This window comes from Pristiophorus japonicus, unplaced genomic scaffold, assembly GCF_044704955.1.
Source record: "Pristiophorus japonicus isolate sPriJap1 unplaced genomic scaffold, sPriJap1.hap1 HAP1_SCAFFOLD_540, whole genome shotgun sequence".
NCBI lineage: Eukaryota > Metazoa > Chordata > Chondrichthyes > Pristiophoridae > Pristiophorus > Pristiophorus japonicus.
In genome coordinates this window covers 189,195-203,756 of record NW_027254447.1, presented here as the reverse complement: position 1 = coordinate 203,756, position 14,562 = coordinate 189,195, and the positions used below count along the sequence as shown (strand labels likewise).

At 47.4% G+C, this 14,562-nt stretch overlaps 1 protein-coding gene and 1 pseudogene across 3 annotated transcripts in view; both read right to left on the bottom strand.

Moving 5' to 3' along the window:
- Window positions 1-14,562, bottom strand: part of LOC139254458 (zinc finger protein 436-like) — a 49,141-nt gene that overhangs the window by 24,581 nt on the left and 9,998 nt on the right. Inside the window, exon 3 of one of the 3 annotated variants that reach the window (XR_011592006.1) lies at window positions 11,419-11,460. The exons of 1 other annotated variant lie outside the window; for it this stretch is intronic. Coding sequence is in view for 1 of the 2 variants with exons in the window: in XM_070873674.1 (XP_070729775.1) it covers window positions 7,614-8,285 (672 nt within the window). In the remaining variant the exon portion in view is untranslated. Of the gene's footprint in view, window positions 1-4,813; window positions 8,615-11,418; window positions 11,461-14,562 lie in introns of those variants that run through there. One more of the 3 variants, XM_070873674.1, reaches the window with a different exon arrangement.
- Window positions 1,781-4,726, bottom strand: LOC139254463 (histone H4-like; annotated as a pseudogene).

Below are 14,562 nucleotides of genomic sequence, written 5' to 3'. Positions count from 1 at the left end.
CCATTATTGATGAAGTAGCAGCAGGACATTTAGAAGATCATGGTACAGTCAAGCAGAGTCAGCATGGTTTTATGAAAGGGAAATCATGCTTGACAAATTTATTGGTGTTCTTTGAGGATGTAATGAGCAGGGTGGATAAAGGGGAACCAGTAGGTGTCATGTGTTTGGATTTCTAGAAGGCATTCGATAAGGTGCCACATAAAAGGTTACTGCACAAGATAAGAGCTCACAGAATTGGGAGTAATATATTGACATGGATAGAGGATTGGCTAACTAACAGAAAACAGAATTGGGATAAATAGGTCATTTTCAGGTTGGCAAACTAACTAGTGGGGTGCCACAGGGATCAGTGCTGGGAACTCAACTATTTACAATCTATATTAATGACTTGGATGAAGGGACCAAGAGTAATGTAGTTTAATTTGCTGATGATACAAAGATAGGTGGAAAAGCAATTTGTGAGGAAGACGCAAAGAATCTACAAAGGGATATGGATAAGCTAAGTGAGTGAGCAAAAATTTGGGAGATGGAGTATAATGTGGGAAAATGTGAGGTTATCCACTTTGGTATGAAAAATATAAAAGCAAATTATTTAAATGGGGAAAGATTAGAAAATGCTGCAGTACAGAGGGATCTGCGGGTCCTTGTACATGAAACACAAAAAGTTAGCATGCAGGTACAGCAAGTAATTAAGAAGGCAAATGGAATGTTGGCCTCTTTTGCAAGGGGGGATGGAGTATAAAAGTAGGGAAGACCTGCTACAACTGTACAGGGTGTTGGTGACACCACACCTGGAGTACTTTATACAGTTTTGGTCTCTTTGCATTGGAGGCAGTTCAGAGAAGGTTCACGAGGTTGATTCGTGAGATGAGGGGGTTATGAAGAAAGGTTGAGCAGTTTAGGCCTATATTCATTGCAGTTTAGAAGAATGTGAGGTGATCTTATTGAGCACAACAGTGGCAAATGGAATTCCATCCAGAGAAGTGTGAGGTAATACATTTGGGGAGGGCTAACAAGGAAAGGGAATACACATTAAATGGTAGGTCACTGAAAAGTGTAGAAGAACAAAGCAAGTGCATGTCCACAAATCCCTGAAGCTGGCAGGCCAGGTAGATAAGGTGGATAAGAAGGCATACGGAATGCTTGTTTTTATTAGCTGAGGCATAGAATACAAGAGCAGGGGTGATTATGCTTGAACTGTATAAAATACTAGTTAGGCCACAGTTCTGGTCACCGCATTACAGGAAGGATGTGATTGCACTGGAGAGGGTACAGAGGAGATTTACGAGGATGTTGCCAGGAGTGGAGAATCTTAGCTATGAGGACAGATTGGATAGGCTGGGTTTGTTTTCCTTGAAACAGAGGAGACTGAGGTGTATAAAATTATGAGGGGCCTAGATATAGTGAATAGAAAGGGCCTATTTCCGAGCAGAGGGGTCAACAACTAGGTGCATAAATTTAAAGTAATTGGTAGAAGGTTTAGAGGTGATTTGAGGGGCGATTTCTCCACCCAGACGGTGTTGGGGGCCTGGAGCTCACTGCCTGAAAGGGTGGCTGAGGCAGAAACCCTCACCACGTTTTAAAAAAGTACTTGGATGTGCACTTGAGGCGCTGTAACCTGCGGACCTAAAGCTGGGAAGTGGGATTAGGTCGGATAGCCTCCTGTTGGCTGGCATGGACATGGCCTCCTTCTGTGCTGTAAATTTCCATGATTCTATGATTGTCAATCTGGTGAGTAAATGATCAGAAAAATAGTCAAACTGCCCCAGGGTCACGTTGTTCAGCCGCCGAATCCATAGAGTGCGGCCCTGCCGCTTCAGAGCGTACACTATATCCATGGCTGTGACCATTTTGCGTTTGGTGTGTTCAGTGTAGGTGACCACATCCCTGATCACATTCTCCAGGAAAACCTTCAGCACCCCGTGGGTCTCCTCGTAGATCAGACCCGAGATCCACTTGACACCGCCACAGCGATCCAGGTGGCAGATGGCAGGTTTGGTGATGCCCTGAATGTTATCACTGAGCACTTTACGGTGGTGTTTGACTCCGCCTTTACCCAGTCCTTTGCCTCCTTTACCTCGGCCAGACATCATAATTCTTCACAGGAACATAAATTGAATGATAAACACATCTGGATGGCGAGAGTTTATGAAGCCAGCCCGGACCTGGTTGAGGAAGGCAGAGTGTGAGAGAGGCAAGGAGGAACCAGAATCAGAGTGACAGGTTGAGCAGAGACAGCAGCCTCTGAGCTTCCAGATCTGCCTCCAGACTTCACGCTCCAGCATTGAAATATTTGCCTGCTCCTTCCCGGTACCCTCTCCCCGCCCAGTGTTTAACCCGACGGGAAGGGCCCTTGCGACCTCCCCTCCCCCAGCTCTGCCAGCGGCTGCCGTTTCCTCTGTGCTTGGCTGATGATCGTTGAACACATCAGGGAGCGGAGATATCCTGGGCCCGAGTAAGAGAGCAAACAGCAGCCTCCTTCCAGCAGCTCATCACATTGAGACTATGTCCGTAAATGGGCTTTGTGTCGGGGTATCGGGGGCTGTTTGTAAGAGGCAGAGTGGAGCAGGAAGTAGTTTGGGAACATGGAGTGAGTGGGGGAAGGGAGCGGAGATATCCCGGGTTGTGTGTGTACAGTGTAAGGCAACAGAGAAAGTTAATCACCGCACTCTTTCAAGTCATTGCTGCTTTCTTTCACAAATCAGTAGTAAATGTTCCTGATTCCCAATCTCACCGTGTCTGCTCTTGGACATTGAACAGTGGAAACACAGCTTGACAGTGAGGATGTGAGGAGTGTCACAAAGTGCATCTATTGAAGGCACCAAGACAGAAGTGTGAAAGTGGACATTTCAAATTTGGTAATTTTGTTTCGGTGCATTGAGTTCTCCAGAACAGTGTTGAAGGTGATCGAGAACAGGCCCTTAACTTGGTTCTCATAGACTGAGAACAATTGTGGTACAGCCCAGGTACCTGTGGATATAATCCAGAAAGCGATTCAGAATTTTACAGGTAGCCCTGTGGTAGAGGAAGTTATAAATCTCGACTGTATCAATCGGGTGATCCCATTCATGAACCAGTGCCGGATTTGTATTGTGACTGGATGCTGATAACTTTCTATAAAACTACCCTACACAACTGGTGTGGAAAATCTGAGTGCCGCTGTACTGCAGTGAGGTCAGAAACATAGAAAGTAGGTGCAGGAGTAGGCCATACGGTCCTTCGAGCCTGCACCGCCATTCAATATGATCAAGTCTGATCATGCAACTTCAGTACCCCATTCCTGCTTTCTCTCCATACCCCTTGATCCCTTTAGCCGTAAGGGCCACATCTAACGAACTGGCCTCAACAACTTTCTGTGGTAGAGAATTCCACAGGTTCACAAATCTCTGAGCGAAGAAGTTCTCTTCTCAGTCCTAAATGGCTTATCCCTTATCCTGAGACTGTGACCCCTGGTTCTGGACTTCCCCAACATCAGAAAATAGCTGGAGTCCCAGTACTGAGCCCTGCGGCACCCCACTAGTCACTGCCATTCTGCAAAGGACCCGTTTATCCCGACTCTGTGCTTCCTATCTGCCAACATTCTCTATCCACGTCAGTATATTACCCCCAATACCATGTGCTTTAATTTTGCACACCAATCTCTTGTGTGGGACCTTGTCAAAAGCCTTTTGAAAGTCCAAATACACCACATCCACTGGTTCTCCCTTGTCCACTCTACCAGTTACATCCTCAAAAAATTCTTAGTTAGCCATGGCTGGTTCTTCTTAAGAGTCTTTCTTTCTCACTGGAATATGTCTTTGCTGAGAGTTATAAAATATCTCCTTAAATGTCTGTCACTGCTTATCTACCATCTTACCCTTCCTTTGTAATTGCCTTTATTTAAGTTCAGGGCACGAGTACGAGACCCAAGTTTCTCAGCCTCAAACTGAATTTGAAATTATACTATGTTATGATCACTCTTCCCAAGAGGATCCTTTACTATGAGATCATTAATTACACATTACCAGATTTAAAATAGTCTGCTCCCTGGTTGGCTCCACATCGTATTGTTCTAAGAACATCCCGAATACACTCTATGAACTCTTCCTTAAGGCTACCTTTGCCAATTTGATTTGTCCAATCAAAAAGATTAAAATCACCCATGATTATTGCAGTATTTCTTACAAGCCTCCATGTGTTGTTGATTTATATGCTGTCCTGCAGTGTAGCTACTGTTAGGGGGCCTATAGACTACTCCTACCAGTGATTTCTTTCCCTTATTATTTCTTATCTTGACACAAACTGGTTCTACATCTTGATCTTCTGAGAAGAAAAGGCTGGTGTTTACAACCATCTTCAGCCAGATGTGCCGAGAGGATGATCCATATCGGCCTCCTCCTAAGGAAGCCAGTCTTCAGCCAATTCGATTCACTCCACGTGATATCAAGAAACAGCTGAATGCATTGGATACAGCAAAGGCTATGGGTTCCAACAATACACCGGCTGTTGTGCTGAAGACTTGTGCTCCAGAACTAGCCGCACCTCTAGCCAAGTTGTTCGAGTACAGTTACAACACTGGCATCGATGCGACAATGTGGAAAACTGCCACAAAAAGCAGGACAAATCCAATCTGGTCAATTACCGCCCCATCAGTCTATTCACAATCATTAGCAAAGTGATGGAAGTTGTCACCAACAGTGGTATCAAGCGGCACTTACTCACCAATAACTTGCTCACCGATACCCAATTTGGGTTCCGCCAGGACTACTCGGCTCCAGACCTCATCACAGCCTTGGTCCAAACATGGTCAAAAGAGCTGAATTCCAGAGGCAAAGTGAGAGTGACTGCCCTCGACATCAGGGCAGCATTTGACCGAGTGCGGCATCGAGGAGCTGTAGTAAAACTGAAGTCAATGGGAATCTGGGGGAAAACTCTATGCTGGCTGGAGTCATACCTAGCACAAAGGAAGATAGTTGTGGTAGTTGGAGGTCAATCATCACAGCCCCAGGACATCGTTGCAGGAGTTCCTCAGGGCAGTGTCCTCGGCCCAACCATCTTCAGTTGCTTCATCAATGACCTTCCTTCCATTATAAGGTCAGAAGTGGGAATGTTCGCTGATGACTGCACAGTGTTCAGTTCCATTCGCAACTCCTCAGATAATGGAGCAGTCCATGCCTGCGTACAGCAAGACCTGGACAACATTCAGGCTTGGGCTGATAAGTGGCAAGTAACAGTCACGACACAAGTGCCAGGCAATGACTACCTCCAACAAGCAAGAGTCTAACCACCACCCCATAACATTCAATGGCATTACCATAGCCGAATCCCCTACCATCAACATCCTTGGGGTTACCATTGACCAGAAACTTAACTGGAACAGCCACATAAATACTGTGGCAACAAGAGCAAGTCAGAGGCTGGGTATTCTATGGTGAGTGTCTCACCTCCTGACTCCCCAGAGCCTTTCCACCATCTACAAGGCACAAGTCAGGAGTGTGATGGAATACTCTCCACTTGCTTGGATGAATGCAACTGCGACAACACTCAAGAAGCTTGACACCATCCATGACAAAGCAGCCCGCTTTATTGGCACCCATCCACCACCTTAAACATCCACTCCCTCCATCATCGATGTACCGTGGCTGCAGTGTTTACCATGTACAAGATACACTGCATCAACTCGCCAAGGCTTCTTCGGCAGTACCTCACAAACCCACGACCTCTACCAACTAGAAGGACAAGGGCAGCAGGCGCATGGGAACACCACCATTTCCACGTTTCCTTCCAAGTCACACACCATCCTGATTTGAAAGCATATCGCCATTCCTTCATTATCGCTGGGTCAAAATCCTGGAACTCCCTCCCTAACAGTACTGTGGGAGTACCTTCACCACACGCACTGCAGCAGTTCAAGAAGATGGCTCCCCCCCCCCATCTTCTCAAGGGCAATTATGGATGGACAATAAATGCTGGCCTTACCAGCGACGCCCACATCCCGTGAACGAATAAAAAAAAGAATCAGAACCATCTGACCTCTCAAGTCGGCGTTAAAGATTCCATGACATTATTTCGAAGAAAAGAGAGATTTCCGGTGTCCTGGCTAACATTTATCCCTCAAGGAACATCACTAAAACAGAAGCCGTGAAAAGGCTCAAAAATGGGACAGTCGGTAACAGGACATCAATTAGCCTCCTCTTGAAGAAATCAAGGAATCGACTCACTGTATGTAGGAAACAAAGCTGATTTATTTGACAGTTGTTTGACAGAGGGTGCAGAAAAGATTTACAAGAATGATTCCAGGGATGAGGGACTTCAGTTACATGGATAGACTGGTGAAGCTGGGGTTGTTCTTCTTAGAACAGAGAAGGTTGAAAGGAGATTTGATAGAGGTGCTCTAAAATCATGAGGGGTCTGGACAGAGTAGAGAGAAAATATTCCCATTGGCGGAAGGGTTGAGAACCAGAGGACACAGATTCAAGGTGATTGGCAGAAGAACCAAAGGCGACATGAGAAAAAACTTTTCTTTAAGCAGCGAGTGGTTAGGATCTGGAATGCACGGCCTAAAAGGGTGGTGGAGGCAGATTCAATCGTGGCTTTCAAAAAGGGAATTGATAAGTACATGAAATAAAACATTTGCAGGGCCACGGGGAAAGGGCAGGGAGTGGGACTATTTACAATGTATATTAACGACTTGGAAGAAGGGACTGAGTGTAATGTAGCCAAGTTTGCTGATGATACAAAGATGAGAGGAAAAGCAATGTGTGAGAAGGACACAAAAAATTTGCAAAAGGAATAGACAGGCTAAGTGAGTGGGCAAAAATTTGGCAGATGGAGTGTAATGTTGGAAAGTCTGAGGTCATGCACTTTGGTAGAAAAAAAATCAAAGAGCAAGTTATTATTTAAATGGAGAAAGATTGCAAAGTGCTGCAGTACAGCAGGACCTGTGGGTACTTTGGTGGCAGTTCAGAGAAGTTTCACTAGGTTGATTCCGGAGATGAGGGGGTTGACTTATGAGGAAAGGTTGAGTAGGTTGGGTCTCTACTCATTGGAATTCAGAAGAATGAGACATGATCTTATCAAAACATATATGAGGGGGCTTGACAAGGTGGATGCAGAGAGGATGTTTCCACTGATGCGGGAGACTAGAACTAGAGGCCGCCCATTTAAAACAGAGATGAGGAGAAATTTCTTCTCTCAGAGGGTTGTAAATCTGTGGACTTCGCTGCCTCAGAGAGATGTGGAAGCTGGGACATTGAATAAATTTAAGACAGAAATAGACAGTTTCTTAAACGATAAAGGGTTATGGAGAGTGGGCAGGGAAGTGGAGCTGAGTCCATGATCAGACCAGCCATGATCTTATTGAATGGTGGAGCAGACTCGAGGGGTGGTGTGGCCTACTCCTGCTCCTATTTCTTATGTTCTTATGACTAGCTGAAGTGCTCTTGCAGAGAGCCGGCATGGGTTCGATGGTCCAAAAGGCCTCCTACTGTGCTGTGACCATTCTATGATTCAATGATATCCAGAAAATTAAACTCCAGCCCAGATATAGGGATTAATTACACCAGCGGCAACATGTTTCAGTCCTGGATGTGATTAACGGCAACAATAACAGCAGAGTCCAACCCCTGCAGTCACTAGTGAACTCGCTGGTGTGTCAGCAAGTTGGATGACTGAGTGAATCCCTTCCCACACTCAAAGCAGGTGAATGGCCTCTCCCCAGTGTGAACTCGCTGGTGTCTCAGCAGGTTGGATGATCGAGTGAAATGCTTCTCACACTCGGAGCAGGTGAATAGCCTCTCCCCAGTGTGAACTCGCTGGTGTGCTAGCAGGTAAGATGATCGAGTGAAAGCCTTCCCACACTCAAAGCAGATGAACGGCCTCTCCCCAGTATGAATGCGTTGGTGTGTCAGCAGGTGGGATGATCGAGTGAAACCCTTCCCACATTCAGAGCAGATGAATGGCCTCTCCCCAGTGTGAATGTGTTGGTGTGTCAACAGGTCAAATGATCGAGTGAATCCCTTCCCACACACTGGGCAGGTAAACGGCCTCTCCGCAGTGTGAACACGCTGGTGTTCAGTGAGGTCGGATGAACGAGTGGATCCCTTCTCACGCATGGAGCAGGTGAATGGCCTTTCCCCAGTGTGAATTCGCTTGTGTACCAGCAAGTTGGATGACTGAGTGAATCCCTTCCCACACACTGGGCAGGTGAACGGCCTCTCTCCGTTGTGATGCCGTCGATGAGTTTCCAGCGCAGAGGGGCAATTGAATGCCTTCCCACAGTCTCCACATTCCCATGGTTTCTCCATGGTGTGGGTGTCCTTGTGTCTCTCCAGGTTGGATGATCAATTGAAACTTCGTCCACATACACAATATTTCTCCCCTCTGTGAATGGTGCGATGTTTTTTCAGGCTGTGTAACTGGTTAAAGCTCTTTCCAGTCACTGCACTGGAACACTCTCACTCGAGTGTGTGTGTCTCGGTGCTTTACCAGTCACACTAATGTTTAATATCTTTTCTCACAGACAGAACAGACAACCGTTTCTCCTTCCACATTCAAAGGCTGATGATATACAGGTGAATCGAGTGACTGTGATTGGTTCGAGTTTCCCGTCTGTAAATCCTCCTTTTCTAATATCCTGTAAAAGGAGTTTACAAAAGTCAGCACTGAGGACAGACAATCCCAGTTTCTATGGAACATTCTTTCCTCTCTTGTTCCCCAAAGCTGTAAATTCCCATCCCACACACTCTCCCTCCACCCTGTGCTGAAATCCAAACTCATCGCACCACCTCCATCATTTCTTTCCTCCATCTGCAATTTTCTCACTCCCTCTTCTCTGGTTGGGTTCAGTTCTACATCCCTAGTGCGCAGACTGAGAAGAAACAAGGAAATTATTTTCTCTCCTGGTCACTGAAACCCTAAACCCCACCCACCCTCTGCTCCTGTACCAAGATGGCCGCGCAGGCGCCCTGATCCTGTCCAAGAATTCAGCTAGTTACCCCGAGCGGTCGGGTCTATCATCGCAGGTCAAACATGGAGCCTGCGGGCTCATATTCGGGACCTGAGGCCTACAGCAGGTGTTTATGAAGCTGCCCAGCCCACCCAGGGATCCAATTCCTCCGCTGAGCTCACAAGCTCCTACTGACTCGCGGAATGTCTCTTCCGCCTCAGACCACCTCCACCACTGGCACTGCGCCTGCTCAGAGCACAGCCCGGTCCCGTGTCTGGGCTCCTGGTGTCATTGATAGAGCACTTTACCCCTGCGCGGGGGATTCTAACTACAGAAGTAAACGTTGCAACATTTGTAGTGAAATGATTAAGTCAGGACAGACAGCAGGGATTATTGCAGGAAATAACACAATGCAGTGAGAAAGGAAATGCAATGGATGTTGTGCAGATGGATTGTCAAAAGGTGTTTGATAAGGTGCCGGACAGGAGGCTTGTTGATCAAATTAAGGCTCACAGTATTAAAGGGAGTGGGGCCGCGTGGAGAGGAAGTTGGGTAAAGGGCAGAAAACAGAGAGTAGTGGTAAATGGATGTTCTTCAGACTGGAGGGATGGAAACAGTGGTGTCCCCAGGGTCAGTGTTGGGACCATTGCTCTTAATATAGAGACAGGATCTGGGCTAGGGAATAAGCACATAAGAATTAGAAGCAGGAGTAGGCCATTTGGCCCCTCGAGCCTGCTCCGCCATTCAATAAGATCATATTGATTCATCAATTGATCCACCGCTACGAAAAACAATAATAAGAATAAAACCGGACGGACCACCCGGCATCGACCTCCGCACCGGCTACGGACCCGACAACGGCACACCCAGCCCAGTCTTTCTCACCAACATCTGGGGACTGGTGCCAAAATTCGAAGAGATGGCCCAGACTAGTCAAGCAACAGCCTGACATAGTCATACTCACAGAATCATACCTTTCAGCCAATGTCCCAGACTCCTCCATCACCATCCCTGGGTATGTCCTGTCCCACTGGTGGCGATACAGTAGTATACATTTGGGAGGGTGTGGCCCTGGGAGTTCTCAACACTGACTCCAGACCCCATGAAGTCTCCTGGCTTCAGGACAAGCATGGGCAAGGAAACCTCCTGCTGATTACCACCTACCGCCCTCCTTCAGCTGATGAATCAGTACTCCTCCATGTTGAACACCACTTGGAAGAAGCACTGAGAGTAGCAAGGTGCACAGAATGTACTTTGTGTGGGGGACTTCAATGTCCATCAAGACTGGCTCGGTAGCACCACTACTAATCGATCTGGCAAAGTCCTGAAGGACATAGCTGCCAGACTGGGCCTGCAGCAGGTGGTGAGAGAAGCAACGCGAGGGGAAAAACCTACTTGCGCCCATCCCTTCGGAAAGGGCACGAGAGCGGGAGCAGCGGCAAGCCTACAAAGGGCGTGAGTCAGCCGAGCAGACAGCCGAAACAGCACCACGTGACCTGGGAGGATAAGAAGTAAAAAGATTCAAAATGTGATGTCACAGGAAAGCAGGGAAGTGATTGTGTTATAGAAACATAGAAACATAGAAAATAGGTGCAGGAGTAGGCCATATGGCCCTTCGAGCCTGCACCGCCATTCAATAAGATCATGGCTGATCATTCCCTCAGTACCCCTTTCCTGAACGTATCTTCCATTGCTTGGCCTGGAGCAGGAGGAGGGAGTTCGGCTACAGTGGGTACACTCGTCCTCACAGCCAACCAAGTCCAGATGAATGGTAACAACCTCACTGCGTATTAACTAGGGGCCTTAACAAATTCAGGAAAACCCATTGTATCTTTACAGATCGCTTGTAACTGACCAGATCTTGATTAACCCGATGGCGACAATGCATACAAGACCGTAAGCACTGCCAAGCATCAGCCAGTAACGGGGGACCCCCTTCTTGGGGGACCCGCTGAAACCGTGCGCAGGGAGGCTGGAGAAATTAAAACCCCTGAAGAGGCTGCCACACAGAGACCCGGGAGTGGGGGGTATCACTTTTACCAAACTCGCCGGGCAGGAATCACCATAGGATGGGATGAGACGCCAGTATTACCCCACTCCCGATACTGACTCCGGGCTGTAAAGTCAGCGCTGGCCCCCCATCCGTCCATCCCGGCAGTTCCCTGCGGGGGTAGGGCGGCTCAGGATAAAATTGCCCCCCCCCCCCCCACCGTTCAAAGACTTGTCAGGCTATGTCACCAATTGCTTTGGTAATCAACATGAGAACAATTCATGGGAAAATACTCCAGCAGATCAAAGGGGCTGTATTAACTTTGGGGCAGTTTTTGGGATCGGCTCCTCTAAACAGTCTGTTGCCAAAACTGTTGGAGTCACAGTCGACATCTCTCCAGTTCCATCAAAGGTTAATAGTAAAGACAAATATGTCAGTATGGCACTGACTGGGTCATCAAGGACCCTTAGGTCGACACAGTGACAAACCTTAAATCTCTTACCTGGCATTGCTCAATTGGGCACATTCAAAGCCTTACTTCCAACTGGCAGGGTGGGGGGGGGGGGGGGGGGGGGGGAAAGAGAGCCAAACAGTGCTTTAGCTCAGAGTAAGTGCTACGCAAGCATTAACATTTGACACAGATCACACATGGCACAATTCTGTTCAGGAACTATGGTTACAAGCTGCCCAGGCTGTAAGTAGCTAGGTAACGCTAATGACCCCTCTCCTCAAACATTCACATTCTATCCTGGCCAAGTTTAGAACTGTTTCAAAAAAATTCATTCACGGGATGTGGGCGTCGCCGGCAAGGTTTCTCTCTTTTCTTGGGCATTGGTTTCAATTAAGAGCTGGGATTAAAAATCTAAACTTTCAAAATGTGAAAAATTAATTCAATACATTAGAGATGTCAGGGCAAGCGATGTATAAACATAGAAAATAGGTGCAGGAGTAGGCCAATCGGCCCTTCGAGCCTGCACCACCATTCAATAAGATCATGGCTGATCATTCCTTCAGTACCCCGTTCCTGCTTTCTCTCCATACCCCTTGATCCCTTTAGATGCAAGGGCCATATCTAACTCCCTCTTGAATATATCCAATGAACTGACATCAACAACTCTCTGCGGTAAGAAATTCCATAGGTTAACAATTCTCTGAGTGAAGAAGTTCCTCCTCATCTCAGTCCTAAATGGCTTACCCCTTATCCTTAAGACTGTGACCCCTGGTTCTGGACTTCACCAACATCGGGAACATTCTTCCTGCATCTAACCTGTCCAGTCCCGTCAGAATTTTATATGTTTCTAAGAGATCCCCTCTCATTCTTCTAAACTCCAGTGAATACAGGCCCAGTCGATCCAGTCTCTCCTCATGTGTCAGTCCTGCCATCCCAGGAATCAGTCTGGTGAACCTTCGCTGCACTCCCTCAATAGCAAGAATGTCCTTCCTCAGATTAGGAGACCAAAACTGAACACAATATTCCAGGTGGGGCCTCACCAAAGACCTGTACAACTGCAGTAAGACTTCCCTGCTCCTATACTCAAATCCCCTAGCTCTGAAGGCCACCATTTGCCTTCTTCACCGCCTGCTGTACCTGCATGCCAACCTTCAATGACTGATGAATCATGACACCCAGGTCTCGCTGCACCTCCCCTTTTCCTAATCTTCCGCCATTCAGATAATATTCTGCCTTCGTGTTTTTACCCCCAAAGTGGATAACCTCACATTTATCCACATTATATTGCATCTGCCATGTATTTGCCCACTCGCCTAACCTGTCCAAATCACCCTGCAGCCTCTTAGCATCCTCTTCACAGCTCACACCGCCATCTGCAAACTTGGAGATATTACACTCAATTCCATCATCCAAATCATTAATATATATTGTAAAGAGCTGGGGTCCCAGCACTGAGCCCTGCGGCACTCCACTAGTCACTGCCTGCCATTCTGAAAAGGACCCGTTAATCCCGACTCTCTGCTTCCTGTCTGCCAACCAGTTCTCTATCCACGTCAGTACATTACCCTGTGCTTTGATTTTTCACACCAATCTCTTGTGTGGGACCTTGTCAAAAGCCTTTTGAAAGTCCAAATACACCACATCCACTGGTTCTCCCCTGTCCACTCTACGAGTTACATCCTCAAAAAATTCCAGAAGATTTGTCAAACATGATTTCCCTTTCATAAATCCATGCTGACTTGGACCAATCCTATCACTGCTTTCCAAATGTGCTGCTATTTCATCCTTAATGATTGATTCCAACATTTTCCCCACTACTGATGTCAGGCTAACCGGTCTATAATTACCTGTTTTCTCTCTCCCTCCTTTTTTAAAAAGTGGTGTTACATTAGCTACCCTCCAATCCATAGGAACTGATCCAGAGTCGATAGACTGCTGGAAAATGATCACAAATGCATCCACTATTTCTAGGGCCACTTCCTTAAATACTCTGGGATGCAGACTATCAGGCCCTGGGGATTTATCGGCCTTCAATCCCATCAATTTCCCGATCACAATTTCCCACCTAATAAGGATATCCTTCAGTTCCTCCTTCTCACTAGACCTTCGGACCCCTAGTACATCCGGAAGGTTATTTGTGTCTTCCTTTGTGAAGACAGAACCAAAGTACTTGTTCAATTGGTCTGCCATTTCTTTGTTCCCCATTATAAATTCACCCGAATCTGACTGTGTTACTGCTGCTGCAGGTGGGAGCTGGTTGACCCCATTGAGGTCCACGGCGACCACATCTGCAGTAAATGTTGGTTTCTCGAGGAACTTCAGCTCCGCGTTGATGAGCTGGAGTCCGAGCTGCAGACACTGCGACACATCAGGGAGGGGGAGAGTTACCTGGACGCTGTGTTCCAGGAGGCAGTCACACCCCTTAGATTAATTAATTCAAATTTGGTCCATGGTTAGGGACAGGAGGGTGTGACTATGAGCGAGGCAGCTGTGGGGACCCTGGAGGTCGTGATGGAGGAGCTTCAGCTCTTGCAATTGTCCAACAGGTACGAGATTCGTGCTCCCTGCTTGGACGAGGGCAGGGACTGCAGGGAGGATGAGCAAACTGACCACAGCGCCGTGGTACAGGAGGACATTCAAGTGGGGGGAGTAAAAAGAAATGTTGTAGTGATAGGAAAGAGTATAGTTTCGGAGATATATACTGTTCTCTGCAGCCGAGAGCGTGAGTCCCGAAGGCTGTGATGCCTGCGACGTGCCAAGGTTCAGGACATCGCCTCTGGGCTGGAGAGGAACTTGGAGTGGGAGGGGGAAGATCCAGTTGTCGTGGGCCACGTAGGTACTAATGACATAGGTAGAACAAAGAAAGAGGTTCTGCTGAGGGAATTTGAGTAGCTAGGGGCTAAATTAAAAAGCAGAACCATGAAGGCAATAATCTCTGGATTACTACCTGAGCCACGTGCAAATGTGCATAGGATAAATAAGATCAGAGAGATGAACACGTGGCTCAAAGACTGGTGTGGGAAAAATGAGTTTCGATTCATGGGGCACTGGCACCAGTACCGGGGCAAGAGGGAGCTGTTCCGTTGGGATGGGCTTCACTTGAACCAGGCTGGTGCTAATGTCCTGGCGAAGCGAATAACTAGGGCTGTAAAGAGGGCTTTAAACTAAATAGGTCGGGGGGGGGGGGAGCGGTGG